This window comes from Sciurus vulgaris, assembly GCF_902686455.1.
Source record: "Sciurus vulgaris genome assembly, chromosome: 6".
In the NCBI taxonomy this organism is placed as follows: Eukaryota; Metazoa; Chordata; class Mammalia; order Rodentia; family Sciuridae; genus Sciurus; species Sciurus vulgaris.
The window spans coordinates 138,602,367-138,629,934 of NC_136466.1; the positions used below are offsets into that span (position 1 = coordinate 138,602,367).

General features: G+C 34.9%; 1 protein-coding gene across 5 annotated transcripts in view; it reads left to right on the plus strand.

Annotated features, from left to right (window-relative positions):
- The window catches only part of FYB1 (FYN binding protein 1), a 159,002-nt gene extending 135,453 nt beyond the window's left edge, over positions 1–23,549 (plus strand). For all 5 annotated transcript variants that reach the window (XM_079144456.1, XM_079144459.1, XM_079144457.1 and 2 more), the window contains 7 exons: positions 781–806; positions 2,767–2,833; positions 8,807–8,906; positions 9,355–9,517; positions 18,950–18,983; positions 21,398–21,429; positions 22,189–23,549. In XM_079144456.1, coding sequence (XP_079000582.1) covers positions 781–806; positions 2,767–2,833; positions 8,807–8,906; positions 9,355–9,517; positions 18,950–18,983; positions 21,398–21,429; positions 22,189–22,211 — 445 coding nt within the window. In that variant the 3' untranslated portion in view covers positions 22,212–23,549. The remainder of the gene's footprint in view (positions 1–780; positions 807–2,766; positions 2,834–8,806; positions 8,907–9,354; positions 9,518–18,949; positions 18,984–21,397; positions 21,430–22,188) is intronic.
- The last annotated feature ends 4,019 nt before the right edge of the window (positions 23,550–27,568 follow it).

A 27,568-nucleotide genomic window follows, 5' to 3' on the forward strand; every position in this document is an offset into this window, starting at 1 on the left:
AGAAATAAAATAGATTTTTTTTTTTCTGCTTCCATTACACACCACCCAATTCTGCTTTTGGATTATTTGAAGTAATGATATCTCACACTCTCATTAGTCATTTCTATCCTATGCACCATTCCTTCAAAGGTTTGTGTATTTGTGTTTTTGTGTATATTTAGAATCTACAGTTCAAAAAGAAATAAAAGCAAAGGTGTTTTTCTGTTGCAACTAAATGTCACCTAATTCTAATTTCATATCACTTCTATTAATAAGCTCTCACTCTCTAAATGGATGTTCTTCTCTTATTCACCATTCTCCTGCTTTGGGGGTGTATTACGTACATTTGGGGAAGCATGGTCATATGCCTATGACATTGATTTTTACTATGAATTTTTCTTTATTTCTTTTCAACAGTTTTGGACCAGTTCTATGTATGTCATAAATGATTCCAAAATATGGAGCCCATTTAATTTATTCTGATGTTACAATATGTCCAAACCTCAGAACAATTTGAAAACGTGGTCCAATGGTTGTTTAGGCCAAAGATGCCAATTGAATGTCTTCACTCTTGACATTGTTTTGGCCAACATTGGGGTGCAAAACAAGTCTTGCTAAATTCCAAATTGATACACAGATACTAAGATTCTGGGACAATGGTGGATAAGAAAGGAATGATGGTCAACAGATTAATTCAACTTAAACCTCTGGGCTATTGCCTGTTCACACTTCTTTTATATGAAGAAATTTTTTTTGGTTCACGTTAGACTGATTATATTTATGTTCTTGTTTTCTTTCCAGTTTCCCTTCTCCTCCTAAGCAACTGGGTAAGTAACAAAAACTAATCATGTGTTTTATATCTTTGTTTCTTGTAGAAGGGGTAGTGGGAAACATCGGATGCAGTCACAGTAGCTGCATTAAAGTTCTAACTCTGAAAATAATAAATCATGTGACCTTAGGCAAGCAGCTTCACCTTGGATGGCCACAGTTACTCAACAATAAAACAGCAGGATGAGAAAAATTAAAAAAAAAAAAAAAAAGATTGACAGCTTTAAAGTGATTCTTCCAAGAAACACTATGGAGTGAGGCATAAGAGGAAGAGATGGACATCAGTGCCTTCCATGTCTCCCTGTCCCATTTTAGTGCACACTTGATACATAGTACTCTCACATATGAAAGCATGCCAGTTTATATGCCACTGAGGCCCTTTTGAATCTAATTTCTTTGCATTTTAATACACAATTTATATTATATTTGGAAAATTTAAAATGCATCAGTTTTTTTTTTTCCTTTGTGCAGTTTCAGTCAGTTTATTTTTTGATCCACTGAGGCAAATCTTTCAAAGTTTTACTTAATTTATCTTGAACAAAACAAAATCTTATCTCCCCAAAATATTTGGGGGCTTTCAAAAGGATTAATTAATTCATTCATTCATATGTGAAAAGATCAGTTCAACATATAATCTATTCTTCCAGAATCTTTATTTCACATTAAAACTTACTTTGCATTTATCAGTTTGAAAATAGGCCAAACACTAACTCAAACTGATCAATAACTGATGATATATCTGTACCCTAATACATAATATTCAAAAAGTATTTTTTTAATCGTAGCTCCACAAAGAGTAGTTATAAAATGGAACAAATGTAATAATTTCATAAAAATGGGGAGGTTTTGTTCATTGTTCCCAAGTGTGTTTTAAATGCGTGTGTGGAATAGTAATTTTTAAAATGTTTATTATGGATTTTTCATATAGCTCAGCAAGTTTTATCTGGTGAAATTCATTAATCTAAACACAGCGAGAAATATAGTTTTGTTTTGTTTGTTTGCTTATCTTTGTTTTTGCAATGTTGGGGATGGAACACAGGGCCTTGAGCATATTAGGCAAGTACTCTACCACTGAGCTACACCCTCCAACCTTAGAAATATAAATTTAGATGTAAACACTGGAATTTTTAAAGGAAATAAATTCCTTCTACCCACTACCAGACAGCATATAAACTTTCTGTACTTTCACTCTTTAAGATCTTTGCAATTTCCTCAACTCTCTTCAGCTTAATTTGCTTGTGGAGCAGCTTAGGTGAAGAGGGAAAACATTCCTTCTGACTTTATTTAACAAGAAGTCTAGAAAAATATCCACAGTTTGGAAAAGCCATGGAGTCAGTTAAGATCATGGCAACTTTTCCGCCAATACTGTTTCTCATCACCTGCTGGTATCAGAAGCATCTTATTTAAAGAAATAATCTTTTTGAAAGTGGCACAGTCCTAATATCAGAGTAAGGTAAAAGTTCATGAGGAACAGATCAGCAAGTAAAAGAGAAAAATAGCTAGATGGAAGACAGGCAGGCATAGACATAGATGCATAAATAGAATGATATATATTTCGAAGTACTCCAAACCCGTAAGAATCTTGATTTCAATTTCTACTTCCTGTTACCAGGGGCCAATAATGATGATTTATTTGTCAGCGGTTTGCTAGTTCTGTCTTTCGTCCCACTTGTGGACATTCAGATAATTATAGTCACTGTTCTGTGGGTTTTTCCAGATAATGATAACTATAATAATGATCACTGTATTTTTTTTGAGGGAAATTTAATACATCCTACAAGATAAGAACCTCCCCCCTTTGACTAGCAAACAGTGCTGGTAGGAGAAATGGACCTAGACGCCAGGAAATCTTCTGGCTATTATTCTTGAAGCAATCTTTATGTTAAAAACATCAGTGAATGCTCATATCAAAATTTAAATAAACAGAGCTTCAATCTTCTATCTTCTGTCTTTTGTTAGATGTGGGAGAAGAAGTATATGACGATGTGGATGCTTCAGATTTCCCTGCTCCATCAACAGACATGAGGTAATAAAAATGCTTTCATTATAATGAAGAATTGAGAATGAGGTTATTCATGAAAATTCAACTGGAATAAAATTCTGATGGGATGTGTGTCTGCTGTGTGCCACCTCATGGCTCTGCTCTTTCTAAAGCTGTGTTTCCTTCTGATCTCAGCTCCAACCCTTCTGCTAGGTCTATGGGCCAACTGCCCCATCCTCCTCTCTCTTCCCAGTTACCTTGTCCCCTCTTTTTCCTCCCCAGACCCTGGTTCTGCAGTTCCGCTAATTGTCTCCTGATTAACCTTGGCTTGGTGACTCACTGATGTCTGCGTTTGTGTGCACATTTATTCACTGGGGAAATATATTTGAGATTCTTATCACAAAAAATTTCAGTAATTCATCTCTTTATTTCAGTAACATTACTCTTCTCCCAAAATGTTTTTTGCCTTTAATATATTCCTTACCTTATATCTCAGCCCTCTATCTTATTCAAACCACCTCTATCCTCCATCAGATTGCTTCCTTTAGGAAAAAAGAGAGAAAAGGAAGGTGTTGTTTTGTCGCTGGCTCTTTGTGGTTCCAAAATCCGTGGATATTTGTCACTGCTTGCAGCAACAACTTGCACGGGTCTTATGGGTGGTGGACTGGAAACTGAGCTACCTCTATCTTTCTCTTTAGTGCACTGCTTTCTTGCTTGTTTATAGAGGATAGAGGAAATGAGGTTTACTTGCTTTGAGAGGAGAGAGAGAGAGACTTTGCTTAAGAGAGACTTTGAGAGAAGGACAGGCTTTGCTTAGAGCCCAGAGGAAGAGACTTGCTACACCTTAAAGTCCTGCATCCTGTAAACTAAGGGTATGTCCACCTAAGGTGCCCTAGTGATGCGTCTCAGTTCTCCGTTCTGCGATCTGCCTTCCGCCGCTGCCCCTACTCGCTGCTGCCGGGCGTGTTTTTCCTTTCTTCTGGCTGCTGTTGCGTATGACCCTACTAGCTACTGCCGCGTGTGTCTTCTGCTGCTGTTTTTCTGCTAATGGCTGCTGTGTGTCTGTCTCGCTCCGTCTACGCTTATATCACCTCCAGGAGGCGGAGAGCAGGGCCACGCCTCCCACGCAAAGATTAGGCAAGATGCTCCGAGCAGGCAATTAGTGCTGAGAACACATGCACATACATTGTGTGCGTGGACGAGAAAATCACCTGAGTGTGCTTAAGTCTATTAACCTCCTCACTGCCCATGTGATCAGGCGCCATTCTGGCGCCACCAACATGGCACAGCCCCCAACAGTTGTTTAAAAGGATGTTATGCCGAGCAAGATGGCACACACCTGTAATGCCAGCGGCTCAGGAGTTGAGGCAGGAGGATCTCACATTCAAAGTCAGCCTCAGCAAAAAGCAAAGTGCTAAGCAACCCAGTTAGACCCTGTCTCTAAATAAAAGTACAAAATAGTGCTGGGGATGTGGCTCAGTGGTTGAGTTCCCCTGATTTCAATCCCCAGTACTTGCTCCCCAAAATAATAAAATAAAATGATTTTAAGGAATATCTTTTTTTCACAAAAGCATCAGAGTTTCAAAAGTTCCATTCAAACTAAGAGGAAAAAAAGGTTGAGGGTGAATAGTGAACTTCTCTGGTTTAACTGAGGTTTTAATTTAATTTTAGGTTAAAATTGTTTGAAAATCTGTTAAGATCAGTTAATACAAAAGGAGTACCTTCTGAAAATTATTTTGGGATAAAACATTACATGGTAGGATGCATCCTGATGATGCACCAAATAGGTAAGATGACCTGATAATACTGTGCATAAAAGCAAGAATACCCTGCTTTACTAAAAGAAAGACAAATAAAAAGTTGGCAGGGCTGGATGTGGCTCAGTGGTAGAGCACTTGCCTAGCACGCGTGAGGCACTGGGTTAGAGTCTCAGCACTACATATAAATAAATAAAAATAAAGGTTCATCCATAACTAAATATATCTGTTTTTCTTTTTTTAAAGTTGGTGTACTTGGTTAGTCAAAGAGCACAAGTGACAAATGGTTACAAGAAGTAGTACTTTCTGAGCTGTCCTTAAGAATGCATAAACTCTTAAGTCTTTTTTATGAACATTGTTAGAACTAATTTTACTGAACTAGAGCAGTATGAAGATCAAAGAATCTGAAGGCAAAATATACTATCATTCATATATGAAGATCAAGTTCCAGAGGCAAAACAAACAAGATGAAACAAAAATCATTTTCCTTTTTCAGTTCTCCGTGAAAGGAAAACCTAACTTTCAATAACACATTCAAGTTTTAATATTCCTCACCATGGGGAAGTTATTCCTATCTGTGATAGATTTTAATGCATTTTTCTCTTGTACATTTCTGCAGAAATGCCACCACATTCCAAAAACCAGCTCTCCAGGAACCCAGAATCACATACTGGTACTTCTCTTAGAGCTAAACAAACTCCAGCTGATTAAACATTATCTGATACGGACTATTTTTTTTTTTTTACCCTTTGCTTATTTTTAGAATTTAAAATAATTTTGTGTTTTTCAACATATTAGTATATTTTTAAATAAATTATTTTCAAAGTTAGCTTGTGGGGCATTTTTAGCATTCACGTATATTCCAACAGCACCCACAGAGCTAATCTGGACCAGCAGTTCCACCGTGCCTAGGTTCCCATAAGGCAGTGGACACCCAGGACAGATGGAGAACCTGAGACAGGGTATGTGCTTGTTCTTTCACAGTGAATGAACTAAATGCTAAGCATCAAAAATTTAGAAGCAAATCACAAATTTTTATCTTAGATAATCTAAATAAAAATTAGTATCAGTGTTTAAAACATTTCCCTAGTCACCAATACCCAGGACATTTTTAGTTCCCTTCTACAGAGATTCGCAGCCCCTTCCCTAGCATCCATATTTAACCAGCAAATAGATCTCAACCTAGGTTACAAGTTAGTGTCACTTGGGGAACTTTTAAAATATGTGTGTCAGTACCTAGACCCCCTTCAGTTTAATTAAATTAGAATTTTAAGACTAATTTAACCAGATATAATTAACTTAGAATTTCTAGGAACTGGATGTTTTAGTTAACTTTTTTGCTGCTTCGACTAAAGGACCCAATCAGGACAACTGTAAAGTAGGAAAGGCTTATTAGAGGGCTCACGGTTTCAGAGGTCTCCACCCATAGACAGCAGACTCCATCCCTCAGAGCTCCAGGTGAGGCAGGACATCATGGAAGAGTGTGGCAGAGGGAAGCAGCTTACATGACAAACAGGAGGCAGAGAGAGTCTCCACTTGCCAGATACCCCAAAGTCACACCCCCAATTCCCACCTCCTCCAGCCACACCCTACCACTTCAGTTTCCACTCAGTTAATCCTTATCAGAGAATTAATTCACTCATTAGGTTAAGATTCTCACAACCCAATCATTTCTCCTCTGAACCTTCTTGCATTGTCTCACATGTGAGCTTCTGGGAGACACCTCACATCCAAACCATAACCCTAAGCAAGGCCATTATTATATTTTAAAGGTTTCTTAGATGATCCTGTGTGTAACCAGGCTGGAAAATCACTGTTTTAGGCTTATGCACTCTATAGTGGTCATTGGCTTTTAGTCCAGTTGGTACTGATGAGCTGTAGTGGCTATCTATGCTTGGGCCCTAGGGTTCTATATATTTTTAATATTAAATCCATCAATTGATCAGAACAGAAGATGTATTTCTCTCATACACACACATTGAAATAGACAATTTAATAAAGTGGTTAAGATAAAGTCTGAATATTAGCCATCTTATTTAATATAGTTTCTAAAGTCTTAATTTTACCTAAAATTTTTTTATTAACCCACATTTCCTGCCTCCCACTTGGGTGCCTTTTCTTTTTTCTTTTTTATGATGCTGGAGATCAAATCCAGGGTCTCATGCACACTAGACAAGCCATCTACCACTGATCTACATCCCCTGCCACTCTTTCTCCATTTTGAGTAGATTGAGTAGATATAAAAATATAAACATACAGATAAACTTTATAAACCATAAAAATCAGGGTTTTTTTTTAAAGCATTCCTTTTTTTAAGCTATTTCTGTGACATTGGCCAAGCCAATTAATTACCTAGGAAGGGTTTAAAAATACAGGTGATTTAGTTTGCATTTCTCTAATTGCTAGAGATATTGAACACTTTTTATGCATTTGTTTATCATTTGTATTTCTTCTTTTGAGAAGAGTTTGTTCATTTCCTTTGCCCATTTATGGATTGGGCTATTTGTTTTCTTTGATGTTGAGCTTTGTTTGTATATCCTGGAAATTAATACCCTATCTGAGGTGCAGGTTGCAAAGATTTTCTCCCATTCTGTAGGTTCTCTCTTCATGCTCTTGTTTCCTTTGCTGTGAAGAAGCTTTTTAGCTTGATGGCATCCCATTTATTGATTTTTTAATTTTATTTCTTGTGCTTTAGGAGTCTTGTTAAGGTAGTCAGTTTCTGAGTTGATATGATGAAGTGTTGGACCTATATTTTCTTCCAGTATATGCAGGATTCTGTTCTAATTCTTAGGTATTGAGCAAGGCATGGTGGCACACACCCATAATCCTCAGGAAGCTGAGGCAAGGAGATCTCAAGTTCGAAGCCAGCCTCAGCAAGGTTGAGGGGCTAAGCAAATCAGTGAGACCCTGTCTCTAATAAAATACAAAATAGGGCTGGGGATATTGTTCAGTAGTTGAGTGCCCCTGAATTCAACCCACCCCCAACAAAAATATCATGAATTCCTAGGTCTTTGATCCACTTAGGGTTGATTTTTGCTCAGAGTGAGACATGAGGTTAACTTTCATTCTATTACATACAGATTTCTAGTTTTCCCAGCACCATTTGTTGAAGAGGCTATCTTTTCTACAGTGTGTGTTTTTGGCACCCTTGTCTAGTATGGGGTAACTGTATTTATGCAACTATCAAGAATACAAGTAACAACAAATGTTGATGAGGATGAGGGGAAAAGGGAACACTCATACACTGCTGGTGAGACTACAAATTGATGCAACCCCTCTGGAAAGCAGTATGTAGAGTCCTCAAAAAACTTGAAATGGAACCACCATTTGGCCCAGTTGTACCACTCCTCAGCATATATCCAAGGGATTTAAAATCAGCATACTACAGTGGCACAGTCTCATCAGTGTTTATACCAGCTCAATTCACAGTAGCTAAGATATGGAGCCAACCTAGGTGTCCTTCCACAGATAAATGGATAAAGAAAAAGCAGTAAATATACAAAATGAAATATTACTCAGCCATAAAGAAGACTGATTTTATGACATTTGCCAGTAAATGGATGGATGTGGAAGCTATCATGCTAAGTGAAATAAGCCAGTCCCAAAAAAAAAACCAAAGGTCAAATGTTTTCACTGATATGAGAAAGTTAAACCACAATAAAGGGGTGGGTAGGGGAAGAATAAAAGTTCAGAAGATTAGACAAAGGGGAACAAAAAGAAGTGAGGGGGTATAGAAATAGGAAAGACAATAAAATAAATCTAACATAATTTTCCCATGGACACATAAAAAAATATCTAAGCAAATCCCACCATTGTGCCCACCCACAAGAATAGGGTCCTAATTAGAATAAGATCTATTTCATGCTTATATAATTTTATCAGAATGGATTCTACTGTCATTTGTAACTAAAAAGAAGCAATTCAAAAAATAAAATAAAATATAGGGGATTCAAATACAGGTTGAGTCACATGAAACCACTGGTATGCACCCATATCTCAGGCATTACTCCGTGTTTTCTATGGTTCAATATAATAGAGAACCTCTCACTTCCATTCTAACTTGTAATCTATGTTCTTTGGAAGGATTCCTTTTATGTTGTGAAATGTCATCATTTATTGTGATAAATGGTACTGGGTTTCTAAGAAATGATTAATTTAAACAGTATTGAACAAGATTTTAATGTTATGAATTAAGTCTCTATTATTCATTATTTTTATATTCTTTATAAAAAATGTTGTTTTATGTCTGTTGCCACCCTAGTCAAGGAATCAATATTGGAAAACCCAAGACAGAAGAAAAAGACCTGAAGAAGCTAAAAAAGCAGGAAAAAGAAGAAAAAGACCTCAGAAAAAAATTTAAAGTATGTCGTTTTTAATGCCATACAAAATTCATAGCACTAATGAAAAAATTCAGTAATTTTAAATACCAAAATTCACACTTTAATGATGTGATTTCAATATTACAAGTATCTATCATTACTCTTTTATTTTCTACAAAATGTATTTCATATTTAAATTTATTCCTATATCAAATTAAGCAAGCTGTCATACAGGAATAGTATATGTGCTTGTATATATTAAATTTCTTTTTCCTTTGAACCTTGATAAGAAGGTAATCCAAAAATACTTTTGATAAAAAGTTGATGAGGTTATGAGTGACTTCTCCCCACAAAGTTATTTTTAATGTTCTTATATTGTCTTTCGAAAACACAGAACTATTCAGTAAATACTTTCTTAATACATTTGCCAATAAATAAATTACTATAATAGTACACATCAACCAATAACTCAAATGTATTTATTTTCCAGTACGATGGTGAAATTAGAGTTTTATATTCAACTAAAGTTTCACCTTCATTAACTTCTAAAAAGTGGGGGACTAGAGATCTGCAGATAAAGCCTGGCGAATCTCTTGAAGTTATACAAAACACGGATGATACAAAAGTTCTCTGCAGGAATGAAGAAGGAAAATGTAAGTCACTGCTTATGCTATGCCTATCTAGCACTCCAGAATTTAGCAGCCAAACGAGCGTTAGTGATCACCCTGTATCTATGAACTTGTTTTGCTCTATACTTTTGTGAGTTTTAGAAAATATCAAGAAATTGGAGATTTCTTGTTTCTTGTTTCTGTCCTGAAACAAATGTATTTTATTTCTATCTCTTCTCATTTACCTCTGGCATAGATACAGATATAGATATATTTCCTGATGCCAAAGTAGTACTTCTCTAAATACACCTAGGGACCACGCGTCAGAAAAACCTAGTCTGTGTATTAAATTGCAGTTGCCTGGTCCCACCCTTGACTTACCAAATCATAAGTTCTGGGAATCCAATGAAATCTGGGACCATAACTTCTTCCCATGCTTGTTCATGTGTACACTAAAGTGAGACCCACTGTGCTAATGGAGTGAGTTGGCTCTGGCTCTGTCCTATTTGAAACTTTATAGCATATTTCACATCTCGATTTTGCAGTTTTTCTACCTTGTAAATTCACTTGTTTTAATTTCCTATTTGGATGTACTCAATGCAATACACTGTTCCAGACAGAAGACAGTCCCAGTCCTCTTGGATTTTCTCAGCTACTGAAGTTGACATATGGAAATATTTTTGTCGAAATTTTTAAAGGAAGCTTATTTAAAATCCAGGGAGGAGTAATTCAAAAGTACACTTTCTATATTTAAAATTGGATCAACACTGGCTGCCCCATGTCAGCTCAGTTTGTCTGCGTGAAAACCATGGACTCTGGGTTTAATTTTAATGGGAGGAAGGTGACTCAGGGACAGGAACAGAAATGGATCTCGAGGACAAAACAGTGACTCGAAGATGGTGGAAGAGGATTAAAGTTATCATGGAGGAAATGTGGTTAACTTTTGAAAGGAAATATGGAATATGGGTACAAAAGATAGTGGGCAGGAACCCTGTAATATTTAGATTTGAAGTTCATTAGAGATAATGTGGAAACAAAACCACTAGAGACCAAAATATCTATTCAGACTGGCATTTGTGGGAATAAACCCTAAGAAATAGCCTTAAACGCAGAGGAAAGTAAATCTATATGCATTAAGATGTAATAAAAACATTTAAAAATTCAAAATTTCAAAGTAATTGTTATATAGAATATGCCAAATTGAATATTTTAAAATGATGATTTTGATAAAAATGATGTGATGATATCTTGTGACATACTAGGATAAAAAAGAAGCCTACTTAATTGGATTAGGATTTATAACCACGTTAAAAGAATCACACAAATAAAAAGAAACTAAACTAAAAGAAATTATATCTATACGTTAATAGTGGTCATGTAGGATGATGAGTCTAGATGATATGTTATCTTTCTTCTACTTTTCAAATTATTTCTCGTTTTTCACAACAGAACTGTCCTTCTATTTGCCATGTGGAACTCTTTCCAGTGCACAAGCTTAGCACATCTTGCTTTTGGTGCAATGGAAGAAAATCTTGCACTTTAAAAACTCCTGTTCTAAACAACAAATCCCATCTAAAGCAATGCTTCTCCAGCTCAAAAGTACATCCTCACTATTTGGATTTGTTGAAAATGTAGATTCTAATTCGTAGGTCTGAAGTGAGGTCTAGTAGTCTGCATTTTAAGAAGCAGATGATCAATCATGATGTCTATGGGACATACTCTGAGTTAAAAGGATATAACTGACTTCATCAACAGACGTATGAATAAAGCTGTGTCAGAATAAATGCAGTATCAGTAACAGAAAGGCAGAGAAGAGACTCCCGTCTTCCTAAGAAATAGTGGACTTTAAGAGTGAGCCATTCAAAGGTAATTTTTCAATCTACTATCAAATCTTATTCAAACATCAAAAATTCTAAGTATGGTTATGAGTACTGAAGGGGCTCTTGTTCTCTTAAAATTGATTATCTTTTTAAACTGACAGTGAATTTCAAGAGGCTAAGGCAGGAGGATCCCAAGCTGAAGGCCAGCTACACTACTTAGCAAGGCCCTCAGTAACTTGGTGAAACCCTGTCTCAAAATAAAAAATAAAAAAGGGTTGAGGATGTGGCTCAATGGTAAAGTGCCCCTGGGGCAAGTCCCCAGTACCAAAACAACAATAACACAACAAAAACAAAACAAAAGAAAAAAGCATGGAAACATGTCATAAACTTTGGTAGATTATAGTCAAGAATTTCATGCAACTCTTTCTTTTTTCTTTTTCCTGATACAGTACTATACAATTTCTAAGCTCACTGATACCTCCTTTGATTCTTAGATGTTTTGTTTTTGTTTTTGTTTTTGTTTTTGTTTTTGTTTTTTGCTGGGAGAGCTCCATCTGACACAGGGACACCTGTTGTTTTTTTATGTAAAGAATTCCTTCGAGCTGGATTTTGTCTTCCTTTGACTTCCTCATTTCCAAGGTGACTCTGGGAATCACCAGTAGGCAAAAGTGATACAGGGAAAGGAAAGTAGCCCTTGAACTTTGTAATCAGAAACATTATCACTTGGATAATGAGGACTTAATGCTGCTGGGGTCTCTGAGCATCTGTGTAACCCACCCAGTGGGAAACAAATTGTGGTACTTATATACCAGTAAGTTGAAGCTTATTCTTGCAGGAAAGGGGTCACGTGGGATGTTGAATAAGCTAACAAAGAGTTCCAGAAGCCAGAAAAGAGCCCTCGGTAAAAAATCATTTTGGGCGCAATACTGTCAGATGAAATTTGTACAATAGAGACTCAAGGTGCCGGTGGTTGAGGGTGAAGGAAGAGCAAGGGGAGGAACTTTTCAGATGAAGCATTATTCCAACATGTAATTATCATATCTGCTTAATTTCACTCTAATTTTTTTCAAATATCCTGCTTTTGCTTAATTTTTATAATCCTTCTGTTTATTCCTTCCTTGGGCTGGATCCTTGATCATTCTTAAATTTATTTATTGCAGAATTGAGGATGAAATTCAGGGCCTCATGTATAGGAGGCAAGTCCTCTCCCACTGAGTTTCATTCTCAGTCAATTTTGCTTATTTTTAAATCCATTCTTCACACACTTCTAGAGGACTTGAAATGATTGTTAAATAGATTTGACCCTCCCTTACCTAGACAATTGCAGTATCCTTTCAAATGGCATGTTCATCTTTACCCTTACTCTCAGTCAATCTGCTCACCACACCACTAACCAAATATTATCTTTAAAAACACAACGTCCAGACTAGCATGTAAAACCCTTTATGAGCTTGCCTTACCCTGACTGCTGTTTCCCATCTACAATTGACACTCCACAAATATAAACTATGTTCTTGTAGTTCCCTGAATAAATTATGCTGGTTCATTCCACTATGCAATTTTATTTGATTTGGAATGTTCATAATTGTCTATTAAAAATAACTCAGATGTCAGCTAAAATTGGAAGCATGCCCCCTATTCCCAGCCTCCCCATCACAATTAATATCTCCCCACTCCACCATGAGACTACTTTTGCTACTGCAAATGTCATTATTGTTTTACCAGTGTGTTACTCTTATTAGACTCTGAGCCTAAGAGTAGCTTCAATGGCATATTCTCGACGTTGTTTGCTAACCCTTTGTGCAGGGTCTTGCACCTTGAGTGGGGTATGCTCGATTGAATATAACAATTGGGGAACTTTTGGATAAGCAGATGAAAGTCTGGCATGTGGACACTCACAAGAAGTCTGCTGAATAGTTTATCTGGTTAGCAGGCGAGAGTTCTCTGTCATAACCTTAGCAGTATGGTTAGCTTGCTGAAGCTCTCTAGGAGCCTCTACATCTTTCTGTTCCTTGTGTCCACATCTTCTGATAAGTAAGTAGCAAAGGTACCTGCAATCCAGCAGCATGGTGACTCTTCTGCTATTAACCCTTCATTCTTCTGTAGATCATTGAAACAAAGAAAGCAATCTAAGGTTGGTAGCAATAGAGATCACAGATTAAAGCATGAACAACAATCCTTTACCATTTAGAGTAGAGCACAAGCCACTTTTATAGACATTATTACATTTGATCAAGTTTCACCCACTGACTTGTAGAAGCGTGAACTGTGTAGGTGTTAGGATCTTAAATATATATTTCTGGCACATTCCCAAATGTTTAAAATTTCTAGCTAATACATGTGCTTATTCTAGAACTTAGTGTCTCATAAGCTGTAAGTTTTCCCACCTCCTGTCACTAGAGAAAAATTCTCTACAAAAAGTGTGGAATGAGACAGGAGCTGAGTTATTTGTGGCCACAACGTTCTTCATTTCCTTTGGGCGTCAAAGAAAGAGACTTTAAAGGTGCTTTAGATCTTCACAGCTCCAACCAACCAATCATTTAAGTAAATATATTTTTCCATTTTAAGACAACACATGCTCACTGAGGAAAATTTTCAAATTCAGAAATGTAAAAACTCACTCTGACACTCTGAGAACCAGGCTGTGGCAGAAGGACCACTTGAGCCCAAGGTTCAAGCCAGCCTGGAAAAGATGGTAAAAATATATCTCAAAATAAGTAAGCAAAATAATTTTTTAAAAAGACAGTCTGAAATAATCCCCAGAAACTATAGACAGAGAGAGAAAAGAAATGGAGACTATTTTTAAAAAAATCAATGGAATTTATATTGGATATTATCCACCACAGGTTGTTTTTCTTTCTAACATGAACATTTTTTCTTGAAGTTGGACTTTGTTCCACTTGTCTGGGTAAATCTGTTAATATGATTTTATTGTTTTTAAACTGTGTAAGAATGTGTAAGAACAAATTGAGTCAATTTAATTTCTGAACATACAGCAAACGAAATGAGGAAGTAACATTGCCCTATTTATTAAGAAAATGAAAATATTAGAATAAAGATAATTACTATTTTTCCCAAAACTATTTTCTATTTTCTTGGTAACTTTCTATTGACAATATCCTTGTAAGAGGCGAGTCTCTGGTCCTGAGAGATATCTGCATTGGTGCAAGCCAACACTTGGGGAGGAAATTCAATGGCACATGTAGGGGGTGGGTGTTGCTTTTCTAACTAGCTCTACCCAAAACATTTGTTTCAAGCCACTATGTTCTGTTTCACGAATATGAGGTTTCTGAATAATAGTGCTTGAATCCCTGGTATATCAGCACTCACAATATCACAGGGCTCACTGAGCACAGCAGCCATTCCATGTGGAACAGAAACATGATGAAGTTTGTTTTGTGCATTTTCTACTAACAATCCCTGTGATGAATGCAAACATCTTATGTGAGCCGAGAACATTCTCCTACTGAAAAAAAAAAAAATATTTCTAGGAACTATAATAGAGAAATTTTCATGAATAAAAATTCATGAAAGTCACTTATTTTGACGTTGTCACCCATAATGCTTTTAATAGAACGAAGTTTTAGCAGAGATTCTTAAAGATAATAGACAGAAAAACCTATGATATATTAAATTTCATTTTACTCCTGTAAAAATGAAATATAATATAGGTTATTACACTATATAATATAACACTATATAATATAGCTAAAATTAGAAGCACATGATCAGAGAACTAAAATATAGCAGTGTGGTACCATTCTACACTGCATTTCCATGCTATATTATCCTTACATTTTTATATTTTTCTAAATTCACAATCATTGATGCTTATGCTTATTCTCTCTCTCTTTCTGTTTCTCTCTGTCTCTCAGACACAGACACACAACAACAACAACAATGGAATTTTTAATGAAAAAGAAATTGTTCCATAGAACTTTCAGTAGGGAAGATATAGGAAGGAGTATATTAGGGGTTTCAGAATCTAAGTAAATATATAACATGTTTTAATAATTAATTCATATTTTTTATAATTATTCTTGAAGTAAAAGTAATTTAACCATATGTCACTAACATACTAACTTTTTAAAGGACATCCTTTTATTCAGACTTTAGCATAATTGAGTCTCCTAAAGCCATAGGAAAAAAACTAATTTCTAAAACACAATGATTACGCTTTTTCTGCTTTGAACTTTATTCTTATAATCCTCTGCAGGTTTAGTCTTCTTGTTGTTGGGAGCTTTATTTTTTGGTTTGTTCTTGTTTTGGGTTTTTGTAGTACTGGAGATTGAGTGCAGGGCTTTGTACTGACTAGGCAAGTGCTCTTCCACTGAGCTACATTCCCAGCATTTTTAAACTTTTATGTTAAGTTAGAGTTTCACTAAATTATAGTCTCAAACTTGTGATCCTACTGCCTCCACTACCTGAATAGCTGGGATTACAAGCATGCAACACTGTTCTCAGCTCTTCTAGTGTTTTTTTTTTTTTTTTAAACCTGAAATATATTTGATGCTAGAATAATTCCAGTCTCTGGAAATGCTTGTAATTTCCTATATATTTGTAAACTTTTCTACCTTTCAATTTTAGTTCAGAGACTTTGCAGACTCCTAACATCTCAAAATAAGATTGACTTCAATGGTAAAGGCTTCAATTCATATACATCATTATTTCTAAATTATTAATACGAGCATGAATATATCATGGGAACATTAACTATTGTATTGTTTATTTTCCAATTTGTCTTAAGAGAAAATCCAAAATGAAAAAAGAACCACCAATTTTAACTGATGGAGAAAAAAAGCCTATGATTATTATTATCTATAAAGAACTGTTCAAATTATATTTTAACCCCCAATATAGATATAAAAATAGATGAAAACTATTTCAGTTATTGGAACCATGAAAAAACTACTATTTGAACAGAGCCAGGTGTTGCATACAGGTAGCTACTGGGGAGTCTGAGGTAAAGTACCACTTGAACCCAGGAATTCAAGGACTGCTTAGGCAGTGGGACCCCCTTCACAAAAAATAAAATAAAATAAAACAATAACAAAAACAAAAAACCCTACAATCTTCAGTTTGTTCTACAAGTTTGTTATCTGCACATATTATTTTGAGAGACAGTTTAGTTTTTTAGACAAGAGATTATCCATCCCCTTTCAAAAAGTATGTTAAAATATGATGTATTTCTTGATTTAAAAATAAATTAAGAAACATGTTAACATAAATATGAAACATGTTAACACTTCATTTCAACATGAAATGAACTATATCAAAGGTTGGTCAGGGACCATAGAAATTAATTGCAGGCATTCTTATATTAGTAATTTTTGCAGCTTTTGCTTTAATTGCAATAAAATGGAAAGTAAAACATGGTCTAATTTTTTGTATTTTGAGAAAAATATTACTTTATCATGTTATCACTTTGACACATGCTTTATTACTTCCACACTACAAAAATGGACAGATAACTAATTTTTTCTTTTTCCAAATGTGATGCTTACAAACAATTTTCATTAGATATCAGTGAACTTTTTGATAAAATATTTTGGTGAGAATTTTTTACCCTGGAATACTTAAAGGGAGAGTTAATTTTTTAAAATTTGAACCTATAATTTTAGTCATATGATCCTTACTTAAAAAAAATCTTTGCATATTTAATCAATGGCATTATGACATAGTTTATTTAAGTAAGTTTATTGTGTGAATCTTTCATTATAGTCTTCCTCTTTTCAATTTTTAACACATTTATTCTGATGTAGAGTCAAAATTAGATCTAAAGTAGAACAAGACCAATGGATTGACTTAGATAAATTAGTTAGTGATTATATTAAAGAGGCAATAAATAGTTCTAACTTCGTAGATATAATAAATTTCAGACACTAACATAAAGCTAACAATTCCAAATTAGTTAGATATTAGCAGACATTCTCGGGATAAATAGTCCAATCTTTTCCTGAGGAAAATTTTCCAAAATGAAGGACAAATATAAAGTATCATCATTTCGAACAAAAAGAAAACAAAACCTTAGTTTTCTTGCATAAAATATGGTTTAGCTAGGCATGGTGGTACAGACCCGTAATCCCAGCAACTCTGGAGGGTAAGGCAGGAGGATCAAAAGTTAAAGGTAAACCTCAGCAATTTAGAGTCCCTGTCTCAAAATAGAAAAACCTTTAAAAGGAACTGAGGATGTAGCTGAATACTTAGGCACCCCTGGCTGGGTTCAATCCTAGTGACCAAAATTAGTTAATTAAGTTAAACATGATTTATGTTTTTTATTTAATCAAGGTATCACTAAAATCTCTGGAGAGTATTCTTCCAGTAACACTTTTGTTCCAAAGAAGTAAAATATTAGCATTCTTAAATGCCAAAAGCAGAATAGGAAGCTCTTTCATTCCAAGTGTGAAAGCTATTTTATTTGTATTTTTTACTTATTATTTTTATTAGTGCATTATAGTTATAGATAATATTGGGGTTCATTTCAACATAATCATTCAAGCATGGAATATAATTTGCTCCACTTCAGTCCCTAGTACTTCCCCTTTTCTTTTCCTCCTCCTTTCCCTTATTCCTTTTCCTCTACTCTACTGGTCTTCCTTCTATTTATTTATACTTTTTAAAATGAGTGCTTTATAGATCAACATAAAGGTGAAATTTACTGTGGCATATATGTACATAGCATAGTTTGATCCATTTCATTTCACCATTCCTCTCTCTTCTTGTCCCTCCTCCCTCCCTCTCAGTCCCCTTCCTCTGCTCCACTCATCTCTATTTTGTTTTGTGCGAACCCCCCTTATTTTGGTCTAACTTCTGCATATGAGAGAAAACTTTGACTCTTGAGTTTCTGAGACTGGCTTATTTCACTTAGCATAATCCATCCAGCCATAATCTCATTCTTCTTTATGGCTGAGTGCAACTGCATTGTGTATGTCTACTACATTTTCTTTATCCATTCCTCTGTTGACAGGCATCTGGGCTGGTTCCATAACTTGGTTAAACATTTATGAGGCTTTATCACTATAATATACTGCTTTTAGTTCTTTAGAACTGAAGAGTGAGATAGCTGGGTCATATGATCGTTCCATTGCTAGTTTTTTAAGGAATCTCTGTGAGTATGAGAGCTGTTTTACTACCATTAGGAGGTTCCCCATCACCACCATCCAAGGAGCCATTACCTGACTGGCATCTGAAAAGGGGAGTTGAACACAGTTTTGACTCTGCTCAGTACAATAAACTCTGAAAATCTAAGTCTTAGGTCTGGTAATATTTTCAGTATTTGTATTTAATGACTTTTGTAATCTATGGTACTAAATTCTTCCTAAAACTGGTTCACGTGAGTAACACCTTGAAGAAATAAATTTGATGGAAACATTTACTTTGATCTGCCATAGCTTAGATGAAAAAAAAAAAATTACTTCAAAGGGGAAATGAAGGAAAAATTGTAAAGAGAGGAGAAAAGAGACACATGGGAGAGAGAAAAGGAGAGAAAAGGAGGGAAAGAAATTAGACATGAATAAGAAAAATGGGTCATATTCAGAGACATAAAATTATCCAATACATTATAAAAACTATTTGTATGACAATTTCTTAAAATGGATATTAAAGATTCTTCAAACCTATACCTGTAAATAAAATTTATTTTCTTTTTTCTTCATAGATGGCTATGTCCTTCGGAGTTATCTGGTCGACAAGTAAGGCCATTTTTTCCTATCATATTTGAAAAAAGAATCCTGTTATTTTCTTTAGAAAGATTTCTAGGGCTGGGGTTGTGGTAGAGCACTTGCCTGGTACATGTGGGGCACTGGGTTCAAACCTCAGCACTGCATGAAAATAAATGAATAAGATAAAGGTATTGTGTTCATCTACAACTAAAAATATTTTTTTAAAAAATTCTAATATAATTTAAATAATATAACCTCCAGGCTATCATAAATAAATTAAAAATAATATACTAATGTTAATATGGTGGTACTTATAATAAGGTGTTTCTAAAGTGTCACTTTTAAATAGGCAGAAAGCCCCTCTCATTCATGACTATACACTTCATAGCTCTATATACTCACTGGGTTTTCCACTCAGGAAACAGCAAAGACATGTCAAAACCACTAACTCTTTCATTAATACTCTGCATTTTGCTTACCAATTAATATAGTGGTTGAATTGAATTAATTAGGGGCTAAATAATATCTATACAATAAGTACTAATATCCCTTGTTAACAGTTTATAGTTCAGCTTCTGACAGAATTTTTCTATACTCACAACAGGCACAGTAAACTGTTGTGTTGCCTTTATTGGAAGCAGACTAGAAAGAAAATAGTAGTCAATGATTCTTCTATCCTTATGAATAAGATATTGTCACAGTCTGCCACAGTCTGGTACTAGTGTGCCATTGGAGTCCGCCAAAATGTTTTAAGGTTTTACTGCAAGAAACCCAGTGCAAGAAATGAATTCCATTATTAGGTTACATCTTTACCAATACAAAGACTTATAGAATTCAGCATAATAAAAAAAATCAAAGAAGATTCACAAATTGTTTATCCATACACAATCTGACACCAATCATAAACAAATCAATGTTAAGGCAGCTATCAGAAAACTAGAGAGTCAAAACAAAAAATCATAATATCCTTTTCCTCTTACAACATTAATCACAGTGGTAGGCATAGGGGGATTTTTAATAGTTTCTTTTTTTAAAGAAAGATAAATTTTTATGGAAAGAATGTGCGGCAAGGAGAACAACATCTTCATCCTTGATTATTACAGGATGGTTAAGAGAGAATATAGATGCCTGTAATCCCAGTTACAGATCACAAATTCAATCCCAGCCTGGGAAACTTATCAAGACCCTACCTCAAAATAAAACAAAAGAAAGGATTGGAATGTAGCTCAGAGGTAGAACACTTGCCCACCACGTGTGAGTCCTTGGGTTCAGTCCCCAATAGTGCAAAGAAAAAAGAAAGAAAGAAAGAGAGACTATAGAAAGTATACTGTCTAATTATTGGTTCACCACATAATAAACACTTATTAAATAAATGACAGGATAATCTGTCCTCCTTTCATTTTCATCAGATTTATATTAGCCAAACCCTCCCTCATTCTCAGAGAAAGGATCCAAACAGAAGACATGGGGAACTCATCGCATCTGTCATGGTTGGCAGCAATTTGAAGGGCTGTTGCTGCTTCCATGATAAAGCACAGAGAGAGGACAGGAGTCGGGAGTGGGTCTGGTCTAAGTGACAAAGCCATCTTACATTTGTGAAACTTGAAACTGGACCCTGTATTTCAAGACTGTGATCCTATTTATAATGCCTTCTATTTTTATTATTTATACACCACTCTATCTCTCTTTAGATTATCAGCTTCTTAAAATCAAAGCTTGCATCTCATTCATATTTATGCCTCCTGCTACCTAAGAGGGACTCAATCTGTTTGTTGAATAAAATATTTCACAGAGGTTCAGGACCAGGCTAAATCCAAAAAGTATGAAAGTAGCCAAAACTATTATAGATGCTGTCTCTAATAAAAAATAATATTTATAGAATCATATAGTATAAGAATCCCCATAATAAACGTATCTTGACTGCCTATTCTATAGCAAATAGTTATTTATTTTAAAATTGGTATTGATAAGTTATACTTAGAAATGTAAAAACGATACAGCCATTTCCTTTGCCAGAGATTATTATATTTCATTTAACATTCGAAATGTAAAGTAAAAGTCTGAATCTGTTACTAATGGTTATAAAAATTCGTTATAGTTTAATCAAGGCCCTCAGTGGAGGACTATGTCCTGACTGTTCCCTTTGCTCAGTTCGACCACATTTCTTAGGAAACCCAGCTGTGAAGATGGGCAGACAGGGCAGAGTCTGTGTGCTCCCAGGCCTGTTTCACTTACTCTGTTTGTAGAATGAAACAGGATTGAATAAACCAAGAAAGAAGAAACACAGATGAATATGAAATTTCTTGTCACTTCCAAATGTATAACATGTAGCTTCTCACAATTTGGGTTAGATAAAAATCACATCATTGCCCTTGTCTTCTATATATTATTTTAATTTTAGGAAGACATTTTCTACAAAATAAAAATTTTTTTTATATTTACAGTGATGGAGAGATCTATGATGATATCGCTGATGGTAAGTCTCAGCACCCACCACAGAGAACAGTAACAAGAATTTACAATTACAGTATTATCTATACAATATTGGAAAATGGCTTGTTGGACTAATTAGTGCCTTCCCATCTAATCATAATTTAAGCCACTTGAAAATGTTAGGAAAGGTAAATGTTCTGGGGTCGTGGAGTCTTCCATTCACACAGGACTGAAAAAAATGTTTTAAAGCAGCTCTTACATATTTTCTCTGAAAAGAGATGTTTTATACAAATATTTGGTGAATTTTTCATTGTACATAAATCTTAAAATTCTTTAATCCAAATAAACATCATTTTTAGTCAATGAGTAGGTATTTATTTCATAACAAATATTCCTAGTATGTACGAGTGTAAGCATTGTACATCTCTAAATTGTGATTTTTAAATTTCCTCTCAGCTGAAGGGGAGCATAGTGATAATGAGGTTGCCCTTTAGCCTTTTAAGCATGTAATACCGATGTTTTGTGTTTTTAATCTTACATTTAATTAAGTGCCAGATAAAATAAAATATTCTTGGGTCTCATTTTGATGGTGAGTTTAAATCTGTCCAGAAATTTAGTTGGAATTGTACATGAAACAGTGAAAGTCAAATACATTGCCTTTAGTTTAACTAGTTTTCCATAAAATGAACCCATTTTACTTTAATCCTAAACTACCAAATATCACCGATATTTCTAACCTTAGAACACTTAAAAATATGCATCTTATGTAACTGTACTTAAATTTGTGCTCTTTTTCTTCCAGGTTGCATCTATGACAATGACTAGCAGTAGGCCCTGTTCATTCTGCCACACTTATCAGTTGCCAACATGAAGTCTGAGTTTTAATTGGCATGTTTTATTGGGTATCTTAGAAAAATGAATGCACAAAACCACTTCTTATCATTCGTTATGAAATGCTGGTAATCTTTATAAAGTTTTGAAATTTTGAATTTAGAAAATCGTCTACTTAATTAATATCTCAAAAGATTGTGTTAGTGAGATGTAAGAATTATTAAATATCCCATTTTTGCTTTGTCTACAATTGTGAACATACTTCTTTTAGACCATCAATAGATAATCTCCCCTACTCCCTCTGTTCCCCATAAAAAGAAGGAAAAAAAGGAATACCATTGAAGAAATCACTGTCCTGTCCAAAAAGTAACAGAAAAGAATAAAGAATGTAAGGAAGAAAGTTTTAAAACAATTCACAAGAAGGAACACTGTTATTTGCATCTCTACTTATGATAGTATCATATATTCTCTACTTGAATTGTCTTTCTTTTCAAAAGCCAAAGTTAGATCCTACTCTCCTAATGGGTTAAATGTTTCCAGAAATTATAACAGAGTTGTAACTTTGGTATAAAGTTTGTCCCCATTTGTTAATTGCAAATATATGTTAATTATTTGATAAGAACATTATGCATTCATTATGTGCATCTAAGATTAAATGGTAGCAAAGACTAAAATAAGTTTTATTTTTGCAGATTCATATGCTAACAGTTTAATTCTGTACTCTTTTTTAAAGTACTATTGTAACTAGAGTAGATAGGAAGGAGACCACCCTACAGTTTTGAAGAATGGAAAAAAAGGACCTTGGAAAATAACTGGCCTTTTATGGCACCTCCTTACTAGAAAGACTTAAAGATTTTTGGTTTTGTTTTCAATTGCCTTTGCAGATTTAAAAAAAAAAAAAAAAAAAAGAGTTTAACACTTTACTAGAAAGTTGGCAGAAAGAGCACAAAATTAACGCATCCTTGTGTTGTACTGAAATGCTCCCTATCCATACTCATTCCCAGAGCAAATGCCCCCAAATGTGAAGCATTTGGGTTTCATATGCTTAGAACACTACACTGCATGACACAAAGTGCAAAACCCTGACACCCAAGAAAGGAACACATTAGGTAATTTTCCCCACAGCTTCTAAAATATGAAATTAGCAAATCCCAATGCTGGCTTTTCCATTAATGAGGCATGATGAGGCCCTCATCTGTAAAACACAGGATTACACTGTCAGTTTTTCCCACCTTTTTTCACTATCAATTTCCTCAAGCTTGTACCCCAGAGACATGTTTCAGAAGCCTTTGTCCATTTGTAAGATTCATTGATTAAATAATCATTAATGTATTGCCTGTGTTTTATTATTGTAAAAACCCCACTGAATTTAAAAAATTAAATTAAAAAGGAGCCCAAAGCCTTCATAGAGGTAAAACTGGATTTCTGTTAGGCACTTCAAAATTTGAAAATGTCATTAGCTTCTACCACTCAATTTATAGAATATGAGGGCCAGAGTTCCCCAGATTAGAAACTACTCATCTCAGAAATTCCTTTCAATTATGAAATATTTTGGTGTCTCCTTTTCTTTTTCTTTTTTTTTTTTTTACTTTTTTTTCAAGTATATTCTTTTTTTAACTTATTTGTTTTTTTATTTTTACAGACTGAATTTTAATTCATTGTACAAAAATAGGGTACAATTTTTCATTTCTATGGTTGGGCACAATGTAGATTCATACCATTCATGGAATCATACATGTACATAGGGTAATGATGTCTGTCTCACTCCACCATTTTTCATACACCCTCTTCATTTCCTACTGCATAATCTAAAGTTCCTCCATTCTTCTCTCAATCCCCACCCCCCTACCCCCATTATATATCATTCTCCACTTATCAGGGAAAACATTCAGCCTTTGTTTTTTGGGGATTGGCTTATTTCACTTAGCATGATATTCTCCAATTCCATTCATTTACCTGCAAATGCCATAATATTATTCTTCTTTGTGGCTGAATAATATTCTATTGTTTATATACACCAGTTTCTTTATCCATTCATCTGTTGAAGTGCATCCAGGTTGGTTCCACAATCTAGCTATTGTGAATTGAGCTGCTATAAACATTGATGTGGCTGTGTTACTGTAGTATGCTAATTTTAAGTCCTTTGGGTATAAACTGTGGAATGGGATGGCTGGGTCAAATGGTGGGTCCATTTCAGGTTTTCTGAGGAATGTCCATGCTGTTTTCCAGAGTGGCTGCACCAATCTGCAACTCCGCCAGCAATGTAAACGTGTGCCTTTTTCCCCAAATCCATGCCCACATCCATTATTGCCTGTGTTCTTGATAATAGCCATTCTAATTGGAGTAAGATGAGATTGATATAAACTGGAGCATTATTATCCTTAAATTGTAGACAATGGCCTAGCATTGTATAAGCATTTAAACCATAAGAAGTGACTTAATAAATATTTCTATTTGGCCAGGAAGATTAATAAATTTATCTATTGTTAAAGTCAATGTTGTTGAGTTGGAAAGAACATTAAAATATAAGAAGTTTTTACCAAATACATGATTTGATTTTTTCTGTAGTACTGGGCTGTTATAAAGTTTTAAAATGGAGTCAGTACAGACATTGAAAATTAGTCTCATGACCTGTTTGTTGTATAGGTAATGTCCTTATTAATTTACATTGACTTAAGCTATTATATAAGAATTGGTAGTATCTTTTAGGATAGTGATTTAACAAACTATTTTAAAAGTCTTAGAATTTTTGTCATTAATCTAGCAATTATATTTTAAGGGATATATGTAAAGATAATCTTTATGTATATATGATATCTTTAATAACCTTGGTTTTTTTTGTTTTTATTTATTTATTTTTTATTATTTAAACAAATGGGATACATGTTGTTTCTCTATTTGTACATGGAGTCAAGGCATACCATTTGTGTAATCATAAATTTACATAGGGTAATATTGTTTGATTCATTCTGTTATTTTTTTTCCCTTCCACCCCTCCCCTCCCACTCCTCTTTTCCCTCTATACAGTCCTTCCTTCCTCCATTCTTACCACCCTCCTTATCCCTAACCCTAAACCTAACCTAACCCTAACGCTAACACCTCCTACCCCCCATTATATGTCCTCATCCGCTTATCACCGAGATCATTCATCCTTTAGTTTTTTGAGATTGGCTTATCTCACTTAGCATGATATTCTCCAATTTCATCCATTTACCTGCAAATGCCATAATTTTATCATTCTTCATGGCGGAGTAATATTCCATTGTATATATATGCCACAGTTTCTTTATCCATTCATCAACTGAGGGCATCTAGCTTGGTTCCACAATCTGGCTATGGTGAATTGAGCAGCTATGAACATTGATGTGGCTGTATCTCTGTAGTATGCTGATTTTAAGTCCTTTGGGTATAGACCAAGGAGTGGGATAGCTGGGTCAAATGGTAGTTCCATTCCAAGTTTTCTAAGGAATCTCCACACTGCTTTCCAGAGTGGCTGCACTAATTTGCAACCCCACCAGCAATGTATGAGTGTACCTTTTCCCCCACATCCTCACCAACACCTATTGTTGCTTGTGTTCTTGATAATCACCATTCTAATTGAGGTGAGATGAAATCTTAGGGTAGTTTTGATTTGCATTTCTCTTATTACTAGAGATGTTGAACATTTTTCATATATCTGTTGATTGCTTGTACATCTTCTGTGAAGTGTCTGTTCATTTCTTAGCCCATTTGTTGATTGGATTATTTGTATTCTTGGTGTAGAGTTTTTTGAGTTCTTTATAGATTCTGGAAATTAGCGCTCTATCTGAAGTATGAGTGGCAAAGATATTCTCCCACTCTGTAGGCTCTCTCTTCACATTACTGATAGTTTCCTTTGCTGAGAGAAAGCTTTTTAGTTTGAATCTATCCCAGTTTTTGATTCTTGTTTTTATTTCTTGTGCTATGGGAGTCCTGTTAAGGAAGTCTGATCCTAAGCCAACAAGTTGAAGGTTTGAACCTACTTTTTCTTCTACAAGATGCAGGGTCTCTGGTCTGATTCCAAGGTCCTTGATCCATTTTGAGTTGAATTTTGTGCATGGTGAGAGATAGGGGTTTAGTTTCATTCTGTTGCATATGGATTTCCAGTTTTCCCAGCACCATTTGTTGAAGAGGCTATCTTTTCTGCATTGCATATTTTTGGCACCTTTGTCTAGTATGAGAAAATTGTATTTATCTGGGTTTGTGTCCATGTCCTCTATTCTGTACCATTGATCTACCTGTCTATTTTGGTACCAATACCATGCCGTTTTTGTTACTATTGCTTTGTAATAGAGTTGAAGATCTGGTATTGCGATACCCCCTGTTTCACTCTTCCTGCTAAGGATTGCTTTAGCTATTCTGGGTTTCTTATTCTTCCAGATGAATTTCATAATTGCTTGCTCTATTTCTGTACGTTACATTATTGGGATTTTAATTGGAATTGCATTGAATATGTATAGCACTTTTGGTAGTATGGCCATTTTGACAATATTAATTCGGCCTATCCAAGAACATGGGAGATCTTTCCATCTTCTAAGGTGTTCTTTAATTTCTTTCTTTAGTGTTCTGTAGTTCTCACTGTAGAGGTCTTTCACCTCTTTTGTGAGATTGATTCCCAAGTATTTTATTTTTTTCGATGCTATTGTGAATGGGGTAGTTTTCCTAATTTCTCTTTCTGAAGATTCATCACTTATGTATAAAAATGCATTGGATTTATGAGCATTGATCTTGTAACCTGCTACTTTACTGAATTCACTTATGAGTTCTAAGAGGTTTCTGGTGGAATTTCCAGGTTCCTCTAAATATATAATCATGTCATCAGTGAACAGGGATAGTTTGAGTTCTTCTTTTCCAATTCGTATCCCTTTAATTTCTTTGGTTTGTCTAATTGCTCTGGCTAGAATCTCAAGGACAATGTTGAATAGAAGTGGTGAAAGAGGGCATCCCTGCCTTGTTTCAGTTTTTAGGGGGAATGCTTTCAGTTTTTCACCATTCAGAATGATATTGGCCATGGGCTTAGCGTAGGTGGCCTTTACAATGTTAAGGAATGTTCCCACTACCCCGATTTTTTCTAGAGTTTTGAGCATGAAGGGATGCTGTATTTTATTGAATGCTTTTTCTGCATCTGTTGAAATAATCATGTGATTCTTAACTTTTAGTCTGTTGATATGGTGAATGACATTTATTGATTTCCGGATGTTGAACCAACCTTGCATCCCTGGGATAAAACCCACTTGATCGTGGTGCACCATCTTTTTAATATATTTGTATGCGATTTGCTAAAATTTTGTTGAGAATTTTTGCATCGATATGCATTAAGGATATTGGTCTGA